Genomic DNA, 22180 nt, shown 5'->3' with positions numbered 1-22180 from the left:
ATGTACTCCACTGAAAACCTAACCTTTTATCCTCACTCTCAAGATGGTTGTATATGTGTGTGTCAAGGTGACAACACTGTGAAAACAGAAGTTCTCAAATGGTACATTATCTCGAATATCAAAAGGTCACAAAAGGGTACAAATGGGTAGCTCTCCAGAAGAGACACTGGTTTTTATGAAAAGTGGGTCAGTTTTAGTTTCATGTAGGTTGTCTGACACAGTGGTTTCTGGCATCACAAGCTCTGGTCTACAGGATACCACAGAGCCTTTGTATCCCTTGCTGTCACTACAGCATTGTGTTTTTCTACCCATTAACCAAGGATAAATGACCTAGATATTGTGCCTATTAAAGCCTCATTTTTCTTTTGCCCTTTTGTTCTTTAGTGTACCACATTATCACATGCTGAACACATTTTAAAGTATTCTCAGTCTCTCATGCCCCTTTGAAGGAGTAAAGTGGGGTTTTAGTGTGCATTTCTGTAGAGTTACTTAGAGTGGAAAATATGAAGGTAATTCAAGGTTTCTCTTCCTGCCTAGTCCCTTGAAGCCAATCAGCTCAGCATTTACGGCCACTAATCTATAAAGAATATAGCAGAAAAATGCTATAAAAAAGCCACAATGCAAATACAGAAAGCGAACACCAGTTGTGATGTCCCTAAACACTACATTCTATAATTACATCTCTGCATATCATGGGTCACTTTTATTAAAAGCATCATTACTACAGTTGGCAGCAATTTACATCTTATCTTACATGATAGCAGTTTCCAAAGAAAAAAAAAAATAAAAAGACATCACAACAAAGAAAAACAATACATTTACAAAGTCATGTCTGTAAACTTCAAGGCTAGTTTAGAGTTGAGGTAATGCTGTTTAGCTTTGTGGCTAAAGTAACAAAGTCCTTTAATTTAAAAAAAGGTACCTGATTTTTTTTTCTTTTTGTTTATACCAGTGCATTACAAGATCACGAGACGATTAAACTGTAGCTTTATCCTGTAAGAACCTTCTCCGCGGGTTAATTTCCAAAAGGTACTCTTCACATTCAACAGCTGCCTTATTATTGCTGTGTCTCAAGACAGAGACATTCACACTATCATGAAGATTGTCAGAGAGAGAGTGTGTGTGTGGGTGTGTGCGCGCACGTGAGCGGGTGAACTCCCATACAGTCAAAATGAAGCACGAGTACGATATGTATGGTAAATTTCATCTTGACCTTCACAGCAAAAAAAAAAAAAAAAAAAAAAAAAAATTAAATATATAAACTTCATCCTTCCTTTAAGCAGCACTTCCTTCTATTAGTGCCACTTGATTACAAATTGCTGCTTAATTCATAATACCAATGGTACCAAAAGAAAAAAAAAGCAGAGCATTATGTCAATTTCCTTAAAAAGACATGATCACCTCTCAAATTTCATCTCTCCTAGGGATAATAAATAATGCACTGCACAATACTTAATGACCAAGATACCTTTTGACACATCTGTATAACATGACTTGAACTTTTTTTTTTTTTTTTTGCTACACTATGTTACAGAACAGCTTATAAAAACTAAGTATGGACATTAACTGTGAGTGTAAACAGTAGGACTACCACTTGTCAAAAGTTTAAAACACTTTAACTGTAACTGGTTATTCATCATTTTCATTGTTTTCTATTTCTTCCCCCCCATCAAGTGAGTCTAATTCTTCACCCTGTGCTATTTCATCTTCTAAAACGGAGGAATCTGCAGTTTTATCAAGGCTCTCCTCTGCATCACTGCCTTCGAGATTTTCTTCATCTTTAAAGGCAGTTCCTTCAGTTTTGTCAGTAGCCTTCTCTTCATTGGAGCCCACTGTGTTCTGAAGTCCTGCTAGTGCTGGGAAACCGGGCAGAGTCAATCCTCCCAGTCCTGGAGGTAGAAACATAGATGGATAGAAGAGGCCAGGAGCCATGGTAGACAGCAGGAAAGGATTGAAGGCCAGAGGGTTTGTGGGCAATCCAGTGTTGGTGGTGGTGGTAGTGGTGGCAGTGGCAGTAGTTGCCGCAGTAGCAGCACTGACAGATCCATTCGCAGAGTCAGTAGCAGAAACAGTGTCTGTGCTTTTCTCAGAGTCTTTGTTCTCCTCTTCATTCTCATTTTTCTTCTCTTCAGCTTTTGAAGCGCCATCCTCAGTCTCTCCTTGACCAGAAGCAGTAGTGGCATTTCCAGTAGTAGCTGTTATCGGGTTATTCAACAGTCCGCTGAGTCCAAACATATTGGGCAATCCCGCCATCCCTGGCAACATCAGAGGCAACATGGCAGCCGGATTTTTAGCATCCCCCCCAGCAGCAGCAGCTGTTGCTAGCCCTGGTGGGAAGCCCATGAGGCCTGCAAGCTGGAGAGACTGCAGGTTCTGTAGGTTCTGGAGGCTTGTGAGGTCCATTCCAGCAAACAGGCTGTTCATTAGTAGTGGGTTGATTCCCGAAGTTGATGCTACAGCAGCAGCTGCTGCAGCTGCTTTGGCAATTTCACTTTTTGGCCTTCTTCCTCTTCTGCTTGCTCCTTCCTCCCTCACAACAGGTCCAGTAAGAAGACGGTCAAACATGGACTCCGGAACAAAACCCTGAAAAGGGGATGTGAAAAACCAAGTTTTATTCTCAGTTAGCCTTTACAGCTTTCAGCAGTTAACTGATGACGATGGAAGAAACAGAAGGGATTCCAGCATACTCCAAAAGTGCTTTTCCAACCCTGGCAAATGGTGACTAGCTAGCCACTAAAGTGAATGGCAGTAGAACATGTAAGAAAAACTAAAGAAAGCAAAGTCATAAATTTTTTTACAGCAGTAAAGCCAAACATGCTGAAACTCTAGAGCTTCATTAAAAAACACCCCGATATACAGCAGTTGCAAGTTTATGCCTTTGTACTTCAGACTGAACTTCAGTATAGCAATGTTTTATTGAGCATTTGCAGAACTGCACCCTTTAGTTTTTAAACAACCGTTGTAAAATAAAAGGCAGAAAACATAATCCTTTGACACCGCCTGTTACCAAGATGATGGATTATGTTTCAGTTATGTGACAGAGATTTTCTTAATAGTCCCTAATATATGAATACCTGTATTTATTAAGGATTGTTGCTTACAAGAAAAATAATACAAAACAAGTGCTGAAGGCTGCCGTGCTGCAGCAGATTTTTTGAGTGTACTTCAATCCCATTCTGCAGCAGCCTCCTATCACCATCCTCCCCTGAGCTGTGCAGCTCCCAACCAGGCACTACAATTTCTTCAGCTCAGAGCTAGCTATGAGATAAAGACTTAAAAATCAATTTACACAGCCTTCAACTTCTCCATGCAACAACCTCTAGTGAACTGTGAAATAAAAGTTTAACTTACAGACTGTTTAACAATGTCAGTCCAATCCGGAGCAACAGCAAATTCAGGATTTTCTTCCAGCCATCTTGGCAAGTCCTTCATTGGAGGAGCCATAGCCCCACCCATCTAATGGAAAAGACAAGGCTAATACTTAAAAAAACCCCAAACAAATCCAACAATGATCCCCCACAAAATCAAAACAACTATTTATATGGATATTTTATCTCTGTGGACTTTCATCTCTGAAGGATGGTATTGAGAACCTTTCTGTTCAGACTGTGGGAAACCACATGTAAACCAGCTAACGATACAAGAATTGAGAAAATAATGTTTTATAAAAATAGTCAAATTTTGCACTTGGGCAGGGCTAGTAAATGACATTCAAACCTGATATAAGGAAAAAATATGCTAGGAAGTTTCATAAAGTAAGTTATTTACTCAAGATATTAATATGAATATATTGAAAGAGCAAAAACAGGAATGAGAAGAACTGGATGGTACATCCCGGTAATAATAACTGCTGCTGTCAAATTATTAAGCTTCAGAAAAGAAACTGTGGAGTAGAAAACCTGCTTTTCACATGAAAAGACATTAATAGAGACCCTCCACTGAACAAACAACTCTTACCTTCTTTCCATTTCGCTTATTTACAACAGGTACCCTTTCTTCCCCTGTTAAGGTGTTTATATCCAATTTATTAGGGTTTCGACATCTGTGACGTTTTTGTTTCGGCTTCTGAAATGGGGAAAACAGCACATCTGCACTCTTCTGGAAAGAAGAGAGATGTATTGTTTTTTAGTTTTTCATTTTTTTGAGAAAAATCACCCATCATGGAACCCCTTCTTTTTAAGACAAGGCCAATTACTTTACCCCCAGATTATCTCAGAAAAAAAATATTTTTTCTTATCAGATGAAGAAGTTCTGCAGAACATGACACAAACCCTGTTTTAACACATTGTTGTATACAAATATTAAAAAAAGAAAAGCAACCCCCACACCCTGGTGCCACCTGGGTGTTCAGATGCTATTTTAAGTGTGGCTCAAGAGGAAACCTTGAATGAAAACCAACAGTTAAAAAATCCAACAACTATGCCCAATGTGAGGAAATTAATTTTGATGTTACTAAAGCTAACTTCTGTATTAATATAATGTCACAATGCCATTAGAATCATTTATGTACTTACTGGTACATAACTTGGCATATCTACAGTGTAAGTAGGATGCAATTTAAGCCATTCAACTAAATCCTTGTTTTTAGGAGCATCCTCTCCCACCAGCCTGGTCCCATCCTCTAGATTGATTACAGGGATGCGAGTGTCTGGGTCCAGTTGACCAGGAGATGGAACGTTCCTTGCTGGTAGGGCTTCCATATCTTCTTCAAAAGCTTTGGTCACTTCTGCATCCTCCTGAAAACATTCACATCTGTATTAATTCTCACTTCAAGACAACAGTTACCCGAGATAAATAATTTCAGGGACTGAAGTTAAATGTTCATGGAAATTTTGCATATGCAAGAGTTACTGGGGTTTAAGTATACTATTTACAGCAATACCATTGTATTAAAAAAATTTACCACCCTTGAACATTAAAAAACATACAGCTAAAGACAGAGAAGTTTCTGTGCATTTCCAGGCAATAGCCCTCAAAACCTTCCCTTTTCTACACAATAAGAAAGACATACTTAGGCCTCAAAATGTATGTTGTTAGAAGTATGTTTTGTGGGAGAAAAAAAAATACAAGTTGCTTAAAACATCTACAATTTGTTAATGTGAAAACTTGATGTGAACAACATTTTGTTTGGTTGAGAAAGAAATAACAGTTCTAAATACAAAGTTGGCAGGGTGAAAACTGTACATAACTAGTAGAGTGTAACAACACTTTAAACTCAAGTTCAGAAAGTACTAGAGAAAGAACAAACATGAAACAAAAAGGTTGCTGTCTTACTACAGTCAACGATGTCCGTTTGTTGCTCATAAATAGCAGATCAAGCCCTTCTACATTTTTCCTCCTTCCTCTCCTCCTCTTCATGGGCGGTTCTCCATCTATTAAAGAGCCATTTAGTAGATGCCTCGTGGGTGTGCGTGACAGACCTGCTTGCAGCAGCTCCATTTGAGTTTTAAAGGCATCGGACACAGGTGTGGAGACATTAGGCAAGATAAACTTTGAAGTAACAGATGAAAAGTTTGAGGTAGAACTTGTTGCCTCTCGTGAGGCCTTTGATAAATCTACAACCTTCTCTTGTCCATTTTCTGAGACCACCTGAGACTCACGTAACTGGGCAACCATTTCCATAAGATTTCTCCTCTTGGCAGCCCTCTCAGCCTCAATTTCAATTTTTCTTCGTCTCCTCCTCCTCTGACGTGGAACTGATAAATTGAGTGCATCTTCCTAATGAAAAAAATGAGCATTTCCAAAGATTAGCAAAGCTCTGCTTTCTATGCCGAATTTAAAATAGAAGTTAACACACCTAACTCTGAAAACAATGCCTTCATTTTATTAGAAGAAACACTTTTTTACTTTTGCTATGTTATTTAAAGAAATGTTGGGGTTTTTTTTTCCATTATGTAAAAGCAGCACACGCAAGATAAAGCGTTTTATGTAGAAAGCAAGATGCAGCCTTGCCTTTGACAACTGAGGAGAAGCGGTGATATCTTCACTGCCACTGACGCTTGCTTGACCAACCATGGAGAGCTCTGCAAAGCTCCTTTTTTGTAGAGGGCTGTCCACAGCTGTTGGAGTATACCCAGGTATGAGCCCCTGGAAATCAAACATCTGGCGCCTATTTACTGGCCACTTCCCTTTCAGCACTGCTTCACAGATGTTGTCTAATCGGTTGATCATTACTCGGTCCTGCATAAAGGAAAAGGATGTAATGAACCCTCAGTGCAAAAGTTGCCTTTTAAACTCAAACGAGTGTAACAACACAGACCAGCTTCAAAAAGATGAAGAAATATATTCAGAAGCAACTCTTCTTGCAGCTCAGGATAAACTATCGCCTTACAAGCAGCTAATACACAGGCAATTTTGTAGAATAAAACATCACTAGAATTCAAAAGCTGCCATTTATATTAGGGAGAAGGACAGAGACCAAGTTTTCTGCAGGACAACGTACCCAGCAGACAAATTCAATACAAACTCACTATTGTTTTACACAGCAAAAACTTCAGTAGTTAGCAAAATCAACAGTTAGAAAGGGAAAACCAAAACATCTGCAATCAGTAGATCAGGCTGGATCTGCAATTCTGTCCTAGGAAGTGGATCCTCATTAGCGTCACTATTAATAAAGTTCAACATTATGAAACGGGCACCAACCTAGGGACATCTAATGAATGTCAATTTTCATTCCACGTCCATTATCACTTCAAATTTCACTGAAGCGTGTACACTAAAAATCTCTAATTATGTTTATTAGTCTACTTATGCTGAATCTATACAGATGAAGGATTTTTTGTTTTACCCTATGACTAGACTAAGATTCTAGTCCATGTTGCCAAAACACATGCTGAAAACAATGAAGATGAGTATCATCTAGGGTTTGTTTTTTTTTTTTATTTCAGCATTCAAGCACATTCTATGCTAGCCTGCCTGAAGTAGTAGAAACTTCAGAACCATGAGGAATAGTGCTGGTTTGGGAATATAAGCATCAGTTAGCTTCCTGAACAACAGAACAGTGCAAGAGCCACTAGCAAATCCCAGCAGCTGCAGCAGACTGCTTGCTTTCCCCAGGAATAAGCCTATTAAGAGCAAGGTTCCCCAGCCCTGCCCCTCCTCCCCCGTCCCAAACCAGATGGCCCTGTTATGGTGATTAGTAAGATTAAGACTATTACTACTTTATTTCCCTATCCTTACTGCAAAGGAGAGTACGAAATTATGTATGGATTTAGTATGAGGTTACAGTTTCATATTTTTAAAAACAATTTCTATTAGATAATTTTCTTCACTGTTACCAAAATAAGATATAGCTTTATCCTATCTAAAACTGCTGCTTATGTTTGCAGGATACCTTAATACAATTACATCTGTCAACATTATATAATGGCTTAGATCATGTAGGTCACCAGTACTCCTCTCTACAATCTCCTCACCCCAAAATAAAAGGTGATCTTAGAAAATCTCTGCTCTCAGCACTGCAGATTGCTCTGCAGACAAAATCCATAATTCAAAATCCTAAGTTTGCTTCCTATCAACAAAGGTGCAAGAGGAGTGATTCTGCTGATGTTCAGTTATGGAATGGAGCCTATGAGGAACTCACATCTGTCAGTAGTTTGTTATTTTACTAAATGACATTATTTACAGCAAAGCAATTCCTTTAATTTCCTCTACTAATATTTATGAAATTGAAGAATAAAATGCTAATCAACAAACCACTGGTAGAAAAAAGTCCCTAGCCTACTAGAAGTACAAAATCACAGAAAGCTCACAGTTATTTTGCAAACAGATTTCCCATATTTTATCTGTACTGAAGATACCACATGCCATGCTGCCCCTAACCAACCTTAGGCCAGAAAGAGAAGGCAAATGTTCTCTCATGAAGCAGCTGAACCACAGAGGGATCCCCATCTTCCATGTAGAATCCATCACGTGTTTCATCCCTCGCGGTACTCATGGAGGCATTGCTTTCTTCATCAAAATTCTTACCCTGAGAGACTGCTCCTGCTGAATAACAACCATGACCAGTCATTAGCTACAAAAGTTTCCAACCACCCAACATCAACCTAACAACCAGGTTAAGACAACCAGGCTTGACACAGTTTCAAATTCAGTGTTTTATTCAAGTAATTGCTACAGCAGAGCCTTAGCCTTCTGTACTTGGCACAGAGAGCATGCTTACTGGCTCAGTAAGCTATCTTGGAAATCATCCCTTGTGGGGGAATACCCTGCTGATGCTGGATGGTTTTTATGAAAGCTTATCTAGCCACCTGATATGCGGCAGAGCAGAGGAACTGCTACATGTAGCCCATCTCAAGCCCCATAATGGTTCTGTGTGTGCCACTTACCAGCTGGCACAAGTTACAACAGCTGTGGGGCTCATGCTATTCACACAGAATTGATCTGACCAAGGCGTTACCTTCAGGTTGGGAGGATTCTTCTGATTTATCATCATCATCCAGTTTCTCCTCTTCATCTTCTTCTGAACCTTTCTCAGAAATAGATTTTGGCTCTACATCTGTACTCATTTCCATGTCTTTCAATTCACATTTAACAGAGCCAGGCTCAGTCTCAGCATCACAGTCCGGTTTAGTGTCCTTATCTGCAGTATCTGTCTCCTCTTTGATATCAGACTTTTCTTTGGCTGCTGGATTTTCAGACACTTCAACTTTAGACTCCATTTGTTCTGCAGTCTTTTCTTCTTGTACCGGTGTGGATGGGACAATAGGTGGTGTTTGACTGCAGCCAGCACCCAGGGGATTTATGGAAGAGACAGTATTTGCATTACCCGTCCCTCTGTTTTGAGCAAAGTTTTTGTGAGCTTCAAGGAAAGAGAGTTCAGGATCATTCAGAATGTGGTAATCTGTCCTACTGACTCCATGTTTAGCAGCACCAATCAGTAAGTCCTTGTCATGTTTACCACACTCCCACCACTCTGGCAGGTCCAAGCTTGGTTGGCAAAGCTTTAGCCTCTCGCCCAACTGCGGGTGATGGAGAACCTGCTCACGGATCTTCCGCAGCAGTTCTATGCGATAGAGGGTTCTAGAAGCGCGCTCTTCAGTGATCGGCTCAATCATAGTACAAAGGTCAGGTGGTTCTGCAATGAAACCCATTCACATGTGGTTTAATATCAACTAAGTGTACACCCATTTTGAAATCACTACACCTGGGCACAAAGTTTCAACAGTCCCACTGTCTCAGAATTCTACAGGCGGGCAGAACTTACCATCCTCCTGTTTGACTGGCATTCGGCAGACCCGTCTACACATGTTCACAAAGCCATTGAAATACTTCTCCAAGCTTTCGTCGGACTTTTTATCGAGCCTGGCAAACGCTCTGAATTGATTCCAGTCAAATTGATGTTTTACAGGATCAAAAATAATTCCAAAAGTAGATACCACACGATAAAAATCAGCTTCTTCTCTTCTTGTCCATCTAGTCAAGGAAGAAGCAGAAGAGCAAGGCCACTAAATAAGTGAGCCAAACATAGTTCGGATACCCTAGAACCCCCTCAGTTCCTTCTTTGGAAACACAAGAGAGGTGCTGGTGCAAACAAGCCCAAATAAGATCTCAAGACACAACTGAGAAACTCACTTTTGTCGTTTTTCAGTTATTATAGCCTCCCTTTCTGCTTCTAGTGCCCTCACTTCTTCCCGAGGCCGACGTCTCCTGCGGTCAGTCTTCATTAGTGCCTCCTGCCTCATTTGTTGCCTTTTATAGCTGCGCTGATAGGCAGTAATGAGGCGACGCAGACGGGTAGTCAGGGTTGAAGTGCTGGGCCAGTAGAGTTGGCCTAACTCAGCATTGCTTTCATTGTGCTTATCTGGAGAATAGAGAAGTATTTGTGCACTGCAAAACCACCACTAAACATTTCAAAGTTTCTATGGCTAGAACTGGATTCCTCTTTTATCAGATAAGAACATATGCCTCATTAATACTGGTGCATAACAAATTAGAAACAGGATAACTACATTGGTAGGAGATTAAAAAAAAAACCAAACCTCCAACTCTTAAGAACTCAGAAATGCTTGTGAAGCATTTAGAGATAATCATCAAGCATTATTATTCAATGTTATGAATGCAAACATATTATAAATACTGTAAGTATTTAAATTAATGCAATGCTTTTTTAAATGTATTACTAAGAAAGTAATTTTGCCTCCGAGGAAACACCTACATTGGTGATTTCCCACTTCACTATTCTCACTTAAACCTGGCAATTTTCCTCCATACTGAGGAAAAACACATCTCAACTTCCAAGATTATCTCAGCAAAAACATCAGTGGCTGCGTTATGAAACATCCGGTCTTTATCACCATAATTTTATACTATGTAATTGGAAACCCAGAAAGCCATAATGTGGATTATGGAAAAACAGTAAATAATTGCTTTGAAAGATGTGAAGCATGAAGAGATTTGGCAGTAAAAAGTTTACTGTGGTGTTTTCCCAAAACACTGCCTATCCCCTCGTGGTAATAGAAACGGTTCACTTTTCACTAAATGTTCCATTTTTGCCTTTTTAATTTCTTTGCTATATATAGTCTTACTTGGGTGTATTTCTATGGACTCCTCTTTGTCTTCTGAAGGTGAGTTTGCAAATTCCTTAGGGAAAAGACAGAAGTTATTTTAGTTTTCAGTTTTGACCATATGCTGTCATTTCAGGAGAAAAATATGTAAAACACAGCAGCGTACAATCTTTGTAAGGCTTGTGTTTCTCTGGTAGCTTTCAAACTTAAGATATGCATAAAGATAAGTATGGACCATCAGTTATAATATATATTTGTAATTACAGAAAGCTGGAAGTTCTTACGTCAATTTCATCCTTGAAAGGAGTTCTGGTTGGCTTATATTCTGGATCTTCATCCTCTCTGTCAAAGTCACCACTATAAAATATTTAAGAGAAAGATTTTCAAGAACGATATTATTTCGGAGAGAGGGCTGATTTTCTGGACAAAAGCAAAAAAACCTACAAAACTCATCAGTACGGTGTACCGAGTTACACATTTATATTTCATGCTCAACTGTGTAAACAATTGTACGTATTTTTTACATCATATGATCACTTCAGATCCTCAGGCGAGATGTAAGCAAAATATGACATATGAACTCGTGCCAACACACACAATGCTGATAAAGTTTATTAATTTTTTCATGTCCTCCTTACCCATCACCGCCATCTGCTAACATGTCTGTCCCCCTCTGTTCAGCAGCTATGGCCTTCGCATCAGGCATGCCAACCCGTTCCAGAAAGCACAGTGCTGGATCAGCTCTCATAGAATTGTACTTCTCATAACCTGCATGCAGAGCATGAGACAAATTTTTTTTTTTTTTTTTTAAGCTGTGGACAACTGTGAATATAATAAGTTTAGGTATTAGAAGTACAATTTTCTGGATTAATGTATTTATTTTTAAATAAAAAAAGGCGCTGTCACCATACTGGAAACAACCGTTTCTTTCATATAATGAAATTTTTCATATTGGCAAATTCCATCAGCACAGGAACATTTTCACAACAATGACATTACCAAATAGCAGATACTAAAGAAAGCATTCAATTTCATGTCTTCATGAGGCAAAGTAAAAATTTTTTACAAGTGAAAAACTTCTTTTTTTAAGTTTCCTATGTGACTTTCACAGTGGTTCTCCACATTCAATACTCACAACTGGAAACATGCAGATGTGAATGGAAACACACACAGAGACACACACAGAGACACACACACACATTTTCTATAGCTCCAGCCTTGCTGGAACCCTCAATGTAGGCTGCAAAAATGCTGTATACATGGGTTATACGTAAGGCCAACGAACCTGTCTTATTAGGTTTAGGATGATGCATGTCAGTAAGATGACACTGTTCCCTCTATGGTTTTCAAACTGCTGTTTGCTTTTTTACTGCCCAAGTTGACTAGATGGAAAATGGCAGATCCCAACAGTGCACTGCAGGAAAATGATTTTTAGACTAGACTTGCCTCAGCTGAGCCCACAAAACAGAGCTGCTGTACATAGGCAGAACAGCACAATTCAATTAGGATTTGTACTACAACACACTGCTCCTAACTGCTGTAGAGCCTCAAGCCAAACTGTAATCATGAAAGGTTTTATAAGCCATCATTCTCCCCTTTAGTCAGGCTGGGCTGCTGAGAATACCTCTGCGACCTCCAGAGAATTGGGATTATAATCAGGAATCGCTCACTGTATATATCATGCCAGCTCTGCATCCCCAGCCTTTCAAAGTTAACAAGGCTGCATCCCACTCAAGGGAGCCGGGAGTTCTCAACACTGACATTTGTGAAATATTGCTTGGAACAAAGCCCAGGAGGCACTTGTACAGATTAATAGCAGAGGTTAAGCCCACCGTCCACTTTGACACTGGTTGGCAGAGTTAGCAAGTGAAGCAGTGCTGGAAGCAAAGTTTATGGAGATCTATTTTACTATTTGGCTATTATTTAAACAAATATGGTTTTGTTTTATTTACAGCCAAGAAAGTAATGTTTTTTTCTCAAATGTTCTGCAAACATTTAAAAACAGCATCTGATATTTACAGCTCATATTAGGTTTTTAATGCAGGCAAGAAAAAAAGGGAGATACAAGCCAACAGTTCTTTGGAACAATACTTGTTAATATTATGACTGAACAGTCCTACACACAGAAAGCTTTACAACCGAATTTTGTTAAGAGTGAGACATCACTTACCATGTTTGAATACTCCTATTAAAAGGGATTTATCTGCCTCCTTATCCCACCAGTCTGCAGGAACTTCGGCGTGGAATGGCTCAGGTATCCATACATCTACTTCACTGTGAAGACAGCATTATATACACTCTCAAAGGGATTACTGGACAAAGATGTTTTTAAAGAAAAAGAGTGGTTCGGATTGTTCTGTAAATATGGGTTTTGAGGGGTGGGGGGAAGAACACCCCAAAACCCAATATAGAAACTGCAATAACTTGCAAAGAAAAAAATTAGCATGGTTAAGCTAAGAAAAAAAATTAATTAAAAAAAGAAAAAAGCACAACAAAAAAGCCAGTAGGCTATTTAGGGAGTGGAATGCCAATGGTTATCCAAATATGATTCATTTCAGGTCTTAGTATGTTCTTTTAAAATTGAGATAAAATAATCCTCCCATATTAGCAGAACTGCAAATCCACTTCTGTCATTCCCACATAGTTTCCTCCCCCAAGAAAATTACTCACTGAGCTTGATGAAACAGTAAGGCTGCTTGAGAACAGACATTTAAGAGATAAAGTGTGACAACCTTTAAATGCCGCACTATTACAGTACATGTACTTTATAAAAGCCAGCATCACAAAGCAAAAAATAAACCTGCACTTGCACTAACCTTGAGTCAGCACCCTCTAAGATCTTGTCTGCTTGGTCCCCTATAACTTCTTGTCGTAGATAGTAGAGCATGCGGACACGCAGCAGGACCCTGGAGAGGAAGGCAGAGGGGGGAAAAAAGTTCTTAACTTCAGGACTGTTTGCCAACAGTGGCTTTTGGCAGCTGCTGCTGTTCATCCATCATCCTGCCAAGGCTGATTAGCCATGCTGTATGGTAGGCTTGAAGCGTGACAGATGGTGGCACATAATCACCTCTGTGTGGTGCTTTCTGCTGGCTTCCAACAGGCCTGCCTGGCAACCGCTTACACTGCACAGAGAGGGACCCAGCTCAGCCCGGCCCCGGCGCATTTCATTTAGTTCTACCTAGTGCAGCTTGTGAAGTTTAGACACGTACTCTACCACTGCCTCTGAAGTATTGAAGCAAGTTTGTAAACAACTGAGCAGATGGCTTTCAGTAACTGTTCTGCTTCATTATCTCATAAAATTTCCTCAGCTGCTGCCTTAATACCATTTTTGGAAGCACATCAGAAGTTGTAGGAATAAACGAGATATAAAATCTGGTTTTACTACCTTACAATAAACCCTCAATATGGAATGTCAGGTTTTTCAGATTATACAACTTTTTGCTTCCGAGAATGGGGGGAAAAAATAATCCCCTGTTTCCCTTGGGAGATACTAGCTATTTTTATTCTTTATAGTTCAAACTGCTATTTAATTTTACCTGTGCACGACCTAACTGCCACAAGTAAGCAAAACACCTTAACTGCCCGTTTATTTTTCCCCATCTCTGCAATACTGCAGTCGTTTTTGGAAACGCTGTCAGGTGTTGTGGTCACACTTGAAGCTGGCAGGAGAGAGAACAGCAGACTTTGGCTTTTCAAGGAGACTAGAAAAGAGGTCATCTCCGTAGAAAAAGTATCTACCTGAAAATAATCCTGCTCTTCTATGTTTACCCAATTCAGGGCACCCCCTGCTGCCTAGTTCACGAAGTAAAATCAGTACCAGCTAAAATGGAGATTATTCAGATGGCCCCCTCGCTGTACCCAAATCCATCAGGGAAGCTGCTGAATTGCTGCTGCTCCTCGAGCAGCAAGGGTGAGCAGGGAGGCAGTAATCTGATCACCCACTTGCATAAAAAATTTAGACCACCACTCGTTTTGAGAACTCCTCATTAGAGATCTGCTGCAATCCGTGCAATACCCGGTTTTACACGTGTTACTCAAGCAAACCTCAGAAGAGCAGGGATTTGAATGAAGGTCATGTCTGCAATTCAAAACATGTCAGACATGCTTCTTTTTGTATGCATGATAACTGGGACCAGTAAGGTGTCCCTGCTCCCTGTGTGGCTATGCAAATAAGCCACTGACGGTCTCGATCATCTTAGTGTTAAGCAATAACAGCTGTTACATCAAGCCAAAGAAGAGGAGGAGGAAAAAAAACCCAACCATCAACCAAAACTCAGAGGCTCCTTGCACCTTTCAGAAGTCCTATGCATTAAAAGAGCATACATGTTATATAAGAACAAGACAACCAGTTCTTATAAAGCCAGTTGGTACAGCTGTCTTTTAAGGGGAATTACTCTGTATTAATTGCCTTCCACCTCTGGTTTTACCTTGACAAAACACATTGCTTCTACAATTCATTAGTCCTGGTGGATCTGGTAAGTGAAGGAAAAAGATAGCAACTGAAAACATTCTTCCACATTTATCAGTCTTCCTAATCCTTGTAACTGTTCTACTGTATTACTACAGTATATTATTGCACAATTTAAAAAATTAATTTAAGTCTGATCTGCAAACTGATATAACAAGTACTGAGAACATGCTACCTCTGATATTAAAACAATGGCAGAGGAAAGAATTTAATTACTTTAAGAGCAAGTGAAATTTAATAACAGATCTGAGTAACAGTTTAGAAAAAATCAGAAAGAAGTTTATTTGGATGTGCACTTGCTAGCATAACTCTAAGTACCGGTTTTCCTCATCTGAGAATTAAGCTTAGTTAGCATCTGGAAACAAGCTAATAAACCCCCTAAATGCCTTTCCTCCTTCTCATCACACCCCCTATTGACAAGCCACAGGTACTTTTCAAATCAATAATTTCTTTCCAATAAACAGAATTAGCAAGACACAATATATATTGAAAACACAACAGTAATGATAACCTTTCAAGTAATGGTATATATACAATGAAGAGTACAAATTTAAAAATGGAACAAAACCACACATCCCCAAAACCCAAAAGCAAACAACCACGTCCCCGACCCCAGAACAAGATATTTTTGGGACAAGGTTCAGGTTCAATGTTGATGGAGAATATAGCAAGCAAAACTCAGAGAACCACAATGCTATGAAAGGACACTTACGCAAAAACAACTAGGATACCAAAAAACATAAGCTAAAAGAATGTAAAAGAGACTCTCAAAAGATATTTGTGCAACAATAAAAAAAATGCACTGTCCAAATCAAAATACAGTGATCCTTATTCCCAAAGGCTTTTAGTTTATTAATTAACAAGTCTACAATTTCAAAAACCGAATCAGGGTACTGATTCAGGTAAAAGAGCTTGGTGAGAAATTTTACCTCAACCAAAGGAGAATAGAAGAAAAATCCTGTATAATATGAAAAGCAAGAGAAGAAGGGAGGAAAAGAATGAAGAGAGACACCAATACAAAGGTGAACTACTACATGAAACTGTATAAACTACGAAGTGGATATTTGAGTTCAAATAAGGAATAGAACTTTAAGGACATCAGTCTGAGAGACCCCACAAGACAACTTTTGTTTTAAGATAGCAAATTGTCATGAGTAATAAACTTAGTGTTGGATCTAGTCTTTCCTTTATATGGTAAAAAGAATAACCTCATCTGATTCTATTCTTACTTAGACTACAATTTTCTTCAGAACTGTGTTTTAAGCACTGCACAGTCAAAGAGCTTACAGAGTATCCAGATATCTGTTAAGATGATTATCTCCAAATTAAAAAGTAATAACGGCTTTTACATCCTATTAAACAGCCCTGTGTTCTATTAAAAATATCCAAAAGAAGTAGTAGACTTCTTAAAAGCATGTAGTAAAAAACCCCAAACCTCTGAATGAAATATTTATTAATACTTACTTATTACAGTGATGTTTGAGGTGTTTCCTATAGCTGTCCTCTTGAAATAAGACATCTGGATTACACGTTGTGAGCCAATCGGCATCCTGAAGCATTGGCTGTGAACTCTGGGCTTTTACTTTCTTGCCTTTCCTCCCTCTGGGCACTGGTGCAGACAGACCTACATAAAACCCCAATATTTCTTGCTCAATCTCAACAGAAAAGCTCTCTACCCCAAACTGCATTACAAACATACATTGAAAGCTAAGTTTCCCTGCTATACAAACTGCTTGAAGGGCAGCACAACCACCAAAAACTGAAGAGAAACATAACTCAAAAAACTGCAAATAAAAAATAAAAAAAAAACCCAAAACTTTAATGCAAATTTAGGTGTGAAGATTTCAAAAATTCAGAGTACTAGCCAGAAAATGGTGTTATATAAATATTTCTTGTAAAAACTCTCATGAATCTGAGTGGCCATAAGGAAACAAGCTTTCTGATATATGGGCATTTCAACTCCAGCAGTAGGTGCCACTTAAAAATTATGCTGGAATATTTGTTCAAAACTGATTTAAGGGAAAGAACAGTGCATCCCACAAAGGGCATGAGGGAGACTTCCCCTTTAAGTGTGGATCAAGTCAAAGCCCACCTTACTCATAAAATCTGACAAGACCCTACAACATGTCAGAATGGCTATGGTTTAAACTAAAAACACAGCATGACTGAAGCAATTCTTTCCTATTTACTAGCATCATTATTTGATTGTGGTAGACATACCGGAATGATTAACCAAAGCTCGAGTTTGCCCATCTGCAGTTGGAGTGATCAGATCCCAGATGAAACTTTTGATATTTTCATCCCCTTTGTAATGATTAAGACAATATACCAGGATAGTCCTGCAGATGGTTTCCACATCTTGCTCTGATAGCTGACGTTTATAGCGCCCGTGTGAGAGGATGTCAGTCCACCGACCCCAGCTATAAGAAAAATATGCTCAGTACAACAGCCAGGGCACTGGTATTTTCATTTGTGACTTTCAAATTAACTCCTGGTACCAACTAAGTTGGGCCCTCCTGTTAGCTGCAATGCATTGTGCATTTGCAGGTCATGCAACCTGCATATGCAATTTGCAGGAACCCAACCTCCAGCAGCACTGAGTTAAGTATGTTTATTTTACAGAACAGGCAGTAAGTTCACTGCTCGTAAAGCTGCAATTGAATTACACTCAAAATAATAAAGTACATATGTTTTAACACTAATAGTCCCAATAAGCCATGAGTAGGAAATTCAATCAACTCCTACGATCATGGGATTTGGGGAATGACTCTTATTTTGATGCTGAAATTCATTATTAGCAACCGTTGTATGCAACTTCATAAAATAAAAATAGTCATTCTGAAAACCACCTTATTGTCAGCCAAATACAGCTACTTGCTTACAGAGAGATAAAATTCAAATTGGTAAATCCAAGGGGGAAAATCTGAGGTACCAAATAGCTAAATTTAAGTAGTGCCAAAATACCATAACCTATGTTGAAAACCTCTAGACTGACTGATTTCACAACCACATTGTTCTTCAAAAATACACTGTTAATCTCTCACTTATTAAAGAGAAATTAAACCTTGATAACTCATGAATTCTTTACACTATGAGAAACCAGAAACAATTTTTCTGTCATCACAAGAGCACAGGTCTAACCAGTGAGCTCACTGCCATCTGTGAGACACTGAAATACTTTAAGCTAAATAACACATAGATAAGCAACTTATACATGTATCAACTTAGAAGTTTCATAGGCATGTCTACAGTGCCATGAGGTAAAGGTTACACAGTAAGAGATTATGTCAAGGTGTCTAAAAGGAGGATGAGTTATTTACTGTATATAATTTCCACATTTTCAATTTCAAACAATCAGTATATTTAATCTGTATATCCTTACCCATAAACCAACAAGTTCTTCTCCACTCTGAAACATTCACTTCTCGCATAACCCTGTGATTTGTCTTGAGGCCTACGGGGCTTTGTGCTAGGCTTTTCTTCAGAATCACTTTCCAGGTCTGAAAACTCCATCAGTTCATCCTCTTTGACTGCACTATAGAGTCTGGTTTGCTTTCTTACTCTTGGTGTATCAATAACTAGGTTATTCTGAAATGAAAGTGAAAATGTAGTCATTTAGGAGAGAGGAAAATCTTCAATAATTGTACTAGGAATTATCATAAAGCTCTTACCCTTCCATTTAAAGCATCGATATCCAGCTCAGCTTTCTTTGCCCACTTCTGCCAAAAATTGGGGTCATCCAAGGAAATGTCTGTCCTGTTCCCCGATGCAACAAAACTAGCCTAGTAAATGTGAAAACAGATGCATTGGTTTCTCAGCTGCATGCTACAAAATTTTTTCACTAGTAAATACAATACTTAGGACTTATAAAAGCGGTAGTTTCAAGAAATAAAAAAAGTAAACATGAAAACTATTGTGACTGGAAATATAGATATCTCAACATTTGTGAAAATATCTGAGCCAAATAAATTGAAAAACTAAACACACACAGAAGGCAATTCAATACAACTTCCATCTGCCCTGGTCCATTTTATTAATTTTTATCTGAATGCCAATGCACACCTTTGCAAATGTTGAGCCTTTTCCTTCTGATTCAATAGTAATGGTGTGTGTTCGCCTTAGAAGAATCTGATCAATATCCTCTTCACAAAACTTAGACCCTTCATCTTCCTCATCCATCAGAGCACCATATGCCCCCTTTCGAAGAAGATCTTCTATTTCTTTCTTAGAAAGCTGTTGCACCTGTAATACCCAAGAGAAGGGTTTGTTTTGTAGCGGGGTGTTTTTTTTTTAACATCAGCCAACATACACATCTAACAGCATAATCAGACTGAGTGCTCTTATTTAGCATTTCAAGAACTGAAACTGTAAGATAATGTGGTGTTGGTCAATTAAACATTCATGCTGAAGTTGCCTTTAAAAGAATACGAACAACAAAATTCTTAGGGTGAAGTTATACGAGTGGTTTAAACGATTTAATAATTAATTGTCACTGAATCCCTTTACTTTAACTCTGAAGACTGCTAAACTTCTCCTAGGAGCAGATTTAACTTACCAACCAGACAAAAAGCTAAATAAAAAAGAAACATCCAAAGCAAAAAGCCTACACCAGCAAAAGCTGACTAGAAGAACTCCAGAAAAGTGCCAGCATCCACTTAATGTAAAGGGTTGAAAGATCAGAGTGGATGAGGATTGAGGGAACATGACTCTACCTGTCCCCTTTTGGCAATAAGGGAGCCATTAGATAGGCTGAGCCAGTTCAGGTAGCCTTGCCCTTCATTAACCCTACTTTAAAATACATGCTGTACTCCATCTCAAAACCACTCTTAACCAGCTAGAATGTGTGCAAACAAGGAAAAGCCTTACACACTCAGAGCATTTGTTGATCATAGACCATAATATATTAATTCTCACCCCATTCGTAGCGTTTTCTCTTCCACTCATAGACTGTAACACAGCCTTATCAAGGCCAAGCTTCAAGCTAGCTTTATCAAACATTTCTCTTTCGTAAGAATTCCTTGTTATTAACCTGTAAATTTTCACTGATTTGCTCTGTCCTATTCTGTGACATCGTGCTTGAGCCTGATGAAACAAAGACAGATACTCAGTTACAGGTGACACAAGGAAGAAAACAAAAATTAAATTTATCAATACAAAGAACTTACTTTAGAAGTTACTGCTTTCAATATAAACAATAAAAGGGGAACAAGATATTATCCCTTGCAGGTGAAGAAAATTTTACAGCAAAAAAGGCAAAGAAAAATTTTCAATAAGATCATCTCTTGTAGTATTACCTGGAGGTCATTTTGGGGGTTCCAGTCTGAATCAAAAATGATGCAGGTATCAGCAGCAGTAAGATTAATGCCCAAACCTCCTGCCCTTGTGCACAGCAGGAAAACAAACCTATCAGAATCAGGTCTTGAAAACCTGTCAATAGCTGCCTGACGCAAGTTGCCTCTTACTCGGCCATCAATTCGTTCATAGGGGTACCTGAAATCAAGATGCATTATTAGGACAACTCTGCAGCAGTGGCACTTTTACTTTGAAAGAGCATGCAATTAAAAACCAGGAAAATAAGCTATTATCAGGTGAAAGAATTCTAGCAAACTGAATGATTGTTTCTGTATCTTCTGGTAAAGAACAGACTTTCACCCCAAGAAAAGCAGTAAGCATTCAGGCTTAAGCTCAAAAACTCTAGAGCCACTAAAACATTTAACTGAGAAGTAAACTAAGAGGTTTAAAGCTCTCTGTGTGAGGTCACTTTGTATTTCCCCAAAAGAAAGATCTCAGTACTCGCAACTTGCACGTATTCTTTTCCCCTCAGCCAGAGCACTCTAAAAATACTGTCAAGTGTTTGAATTTCATCCCTTTTCAATATGAAATCCTCGCAGGTTAAATTCTGTGGAATTTAAACTGAGGAAAGCAGTTTATTTAGAACTGTATTATATTGTTGCTCTCACCGTCTTTGAATGAGGTAGTCTTCCAGTATGTCCAAGCAGCGCACCATCTGGGAAAAGATAAGCACCCTGTGGCCACCAGCCTTCAGTTTTGGCAGCAGCTTGTCAATCAGTACTAGCTTGCCAGCAGCCTGGATCATTGCCTGGAGCTGAAAATCTGGAGAGTCGGCATTGTGTGTTTCTTTAAACTCTTCCAAAATTTTCTCTTCAGCACCTGCAAAGATTGGACAGCAAATACATGAGCGCTGCAAAGGGGTTTATTAATAAACAATGAGCTTGCCTTCAATACTCTATAGAAACTGCAGGAATGTTTTAAGCATTATGTGAATAAACATTTATAAAAATTATTAAGCTTTAAATTTAAAGCCAACATATACACAAATGCAGAATAAATAGAAAGTAACTTTGAGCATTCATTCTTTTTTTCCCTCTTTTTTCCCTCTTTTTTTTCCCCTCAGGAGCCAATCCTTCCCTAAGTAAATTCGTACAGCTATTTGATGCACATAATTTAATGAAAAATTAAGACAAAAAAGTAAACCATATTCCAAGTAATCATATGGATTTTCTGTCCTTTTTAAAATTCAACACAAAAGAGAAGAAAAAAATCCCCCATTTTCACAGGAAAATTCGAGGAACAGAAATCACATTCTATGTCTGTACCTCTAAAACCACAACTGGGCTTAAAGATGCACATGACCTGGACCTGTGCCTCCCATTATTAATTATAGAATCAAAATACAAACAATGCAAAAAATAATTTCATGGGGGGGCAAAAACAAGCAGCTGTGTATTTAGCATTTTGCCTTCTTCTATCACTGAATACATTTTTTGTTTAGTTTGATCAAGCTACCCGCTGTACACGTTCTCTGCAGAAATAGTCAGAAGTTCATTCCTGCCACTCCCTTTGCCTACCAATGATATACACAGCAGTAAATATTTCCTAGACTGCTCATTACCTGAAGACTACAGACCAAGGTCCAAGTTTTCTCCTCAACCTCTCCCATGCTTTTATTCCTTTTTATAATGTCACTTTTACAACCAGTGAATTATTCCAAGAATACCAGATTACTATTCTTGGCTATATAAAGGGTTAGGAATCTCCATTCTAAGCTGATTTCACATGCAAATAAACCTTTTTTTTTTTTTTTTGGAGCTGTCTTTTTCAGTCCTGTTTGGTGTGATTTTTTGTCTGTGAGGTGGTTTTTAACAAAATCTACTGTATAAAGTAGTTTTTGTTTGTGTCATACTCA

At 38.7% G+C, this 22180-nt stretch overlaps 1 protein-coding gene across 4 annotated transcripts in view; it reads right to left on the bottom strand.

Annotated features, from left to right (window-relative positions):
- Positions 1–1452: 1452 nt before the first annotated feature.
- CHD7 (chromodomain helicase DNA binding protein 7) overlaps positions 1453–22180 on the bottom strand; it is a 131175-nt gene continuing 110447 nt past the window's right edge. For 2 of the 4 annotated variants that reach the window (XM_071737613.1, XM_071737611.1), the window contains exons 16-38: positions 20934–21144; positions 20268–20463; positions 19888–20055; positions 19036–19215; positions 18645–18755; positions 18356–18561; positions 17194–17393; positions 16438–16597; positions 13322–13411; positions 12676–12779; positions 11144–11273; positions 10790–10862; positions 10527–10581; positions 9574–9802; positions 9206–9414; positions 8399–9076; positions 7826–7986; positions 5953–6180; positions 5275–5718; positions 4515–4736; positions 3958–4098; positions 3352–3456; positions 1453–2583 (exon numbers count right to left, since the gene is read on the bottom strand). In XM_071737613.1, coding sequence (XP_071593714.1) covers positions 1630–2583; positions 3352–3456; positions 3958–4098; positions 4515–4736; positions 5275–5718; positions 5953–6180; positions 7826–7986; positions 8399–9076; positions 9206–9414; positions 9574–9802; positions 10527–10581; positions 10790–10862; positions 11144–11273; positions 12676–12779; positions 13322–13411; positions 16438–16597; positions 17194–17393; positions 18356–18561; positions 18645–18755; positions 19036–19215; positions 19888–20055; positions 20268–20463; positions 20934–21144 — 5255 coding nt within the window. In that variant the 3' untranslated portion in view covers positions 1453–1629. The remainder of the gene's footprint in view (positions 2584–3351; positions 3457–3957; positions 4099–4514; positions 4737–5274; positions 5719–5952; positions 6181–7825; positions 7987–8398; positions 9077–9205; positions 9415–9573; positions 9803–10526; positions 10582–10789; positions 10863–11143; positions 11274–12675; positions 12780–13321; positions 13412–16437; positions 16598–17193; positions 17394–18355; positions 18562–18644; positions 18756–19035; positions 19216–19887; positions 20056–20267; positions 20464–20933; positions 21145–22180) is intronic. The other 2 variants (XM_071737615.1, XM_071737614.1) reach the window with 2 other exon arrangements.

This window comes from Heliangelus exortis, chromosome 2, assembly GCF_036169615.1.
Source record: "Heliangelus exortis chromosome 2, bHelExo1.hap1, whole genome shotgun sequence".
Lineage (NCBI taxonomy): Eukaryota > Metazoa > Chordata > Aves > Apodiformes > Trochilidae > Heliangelus > Heliangelus exortis.
Note: the sequence above shows the minus strand (reverse complement) of the source record. Positions and strands in the feature narration are given on the sequence as shown.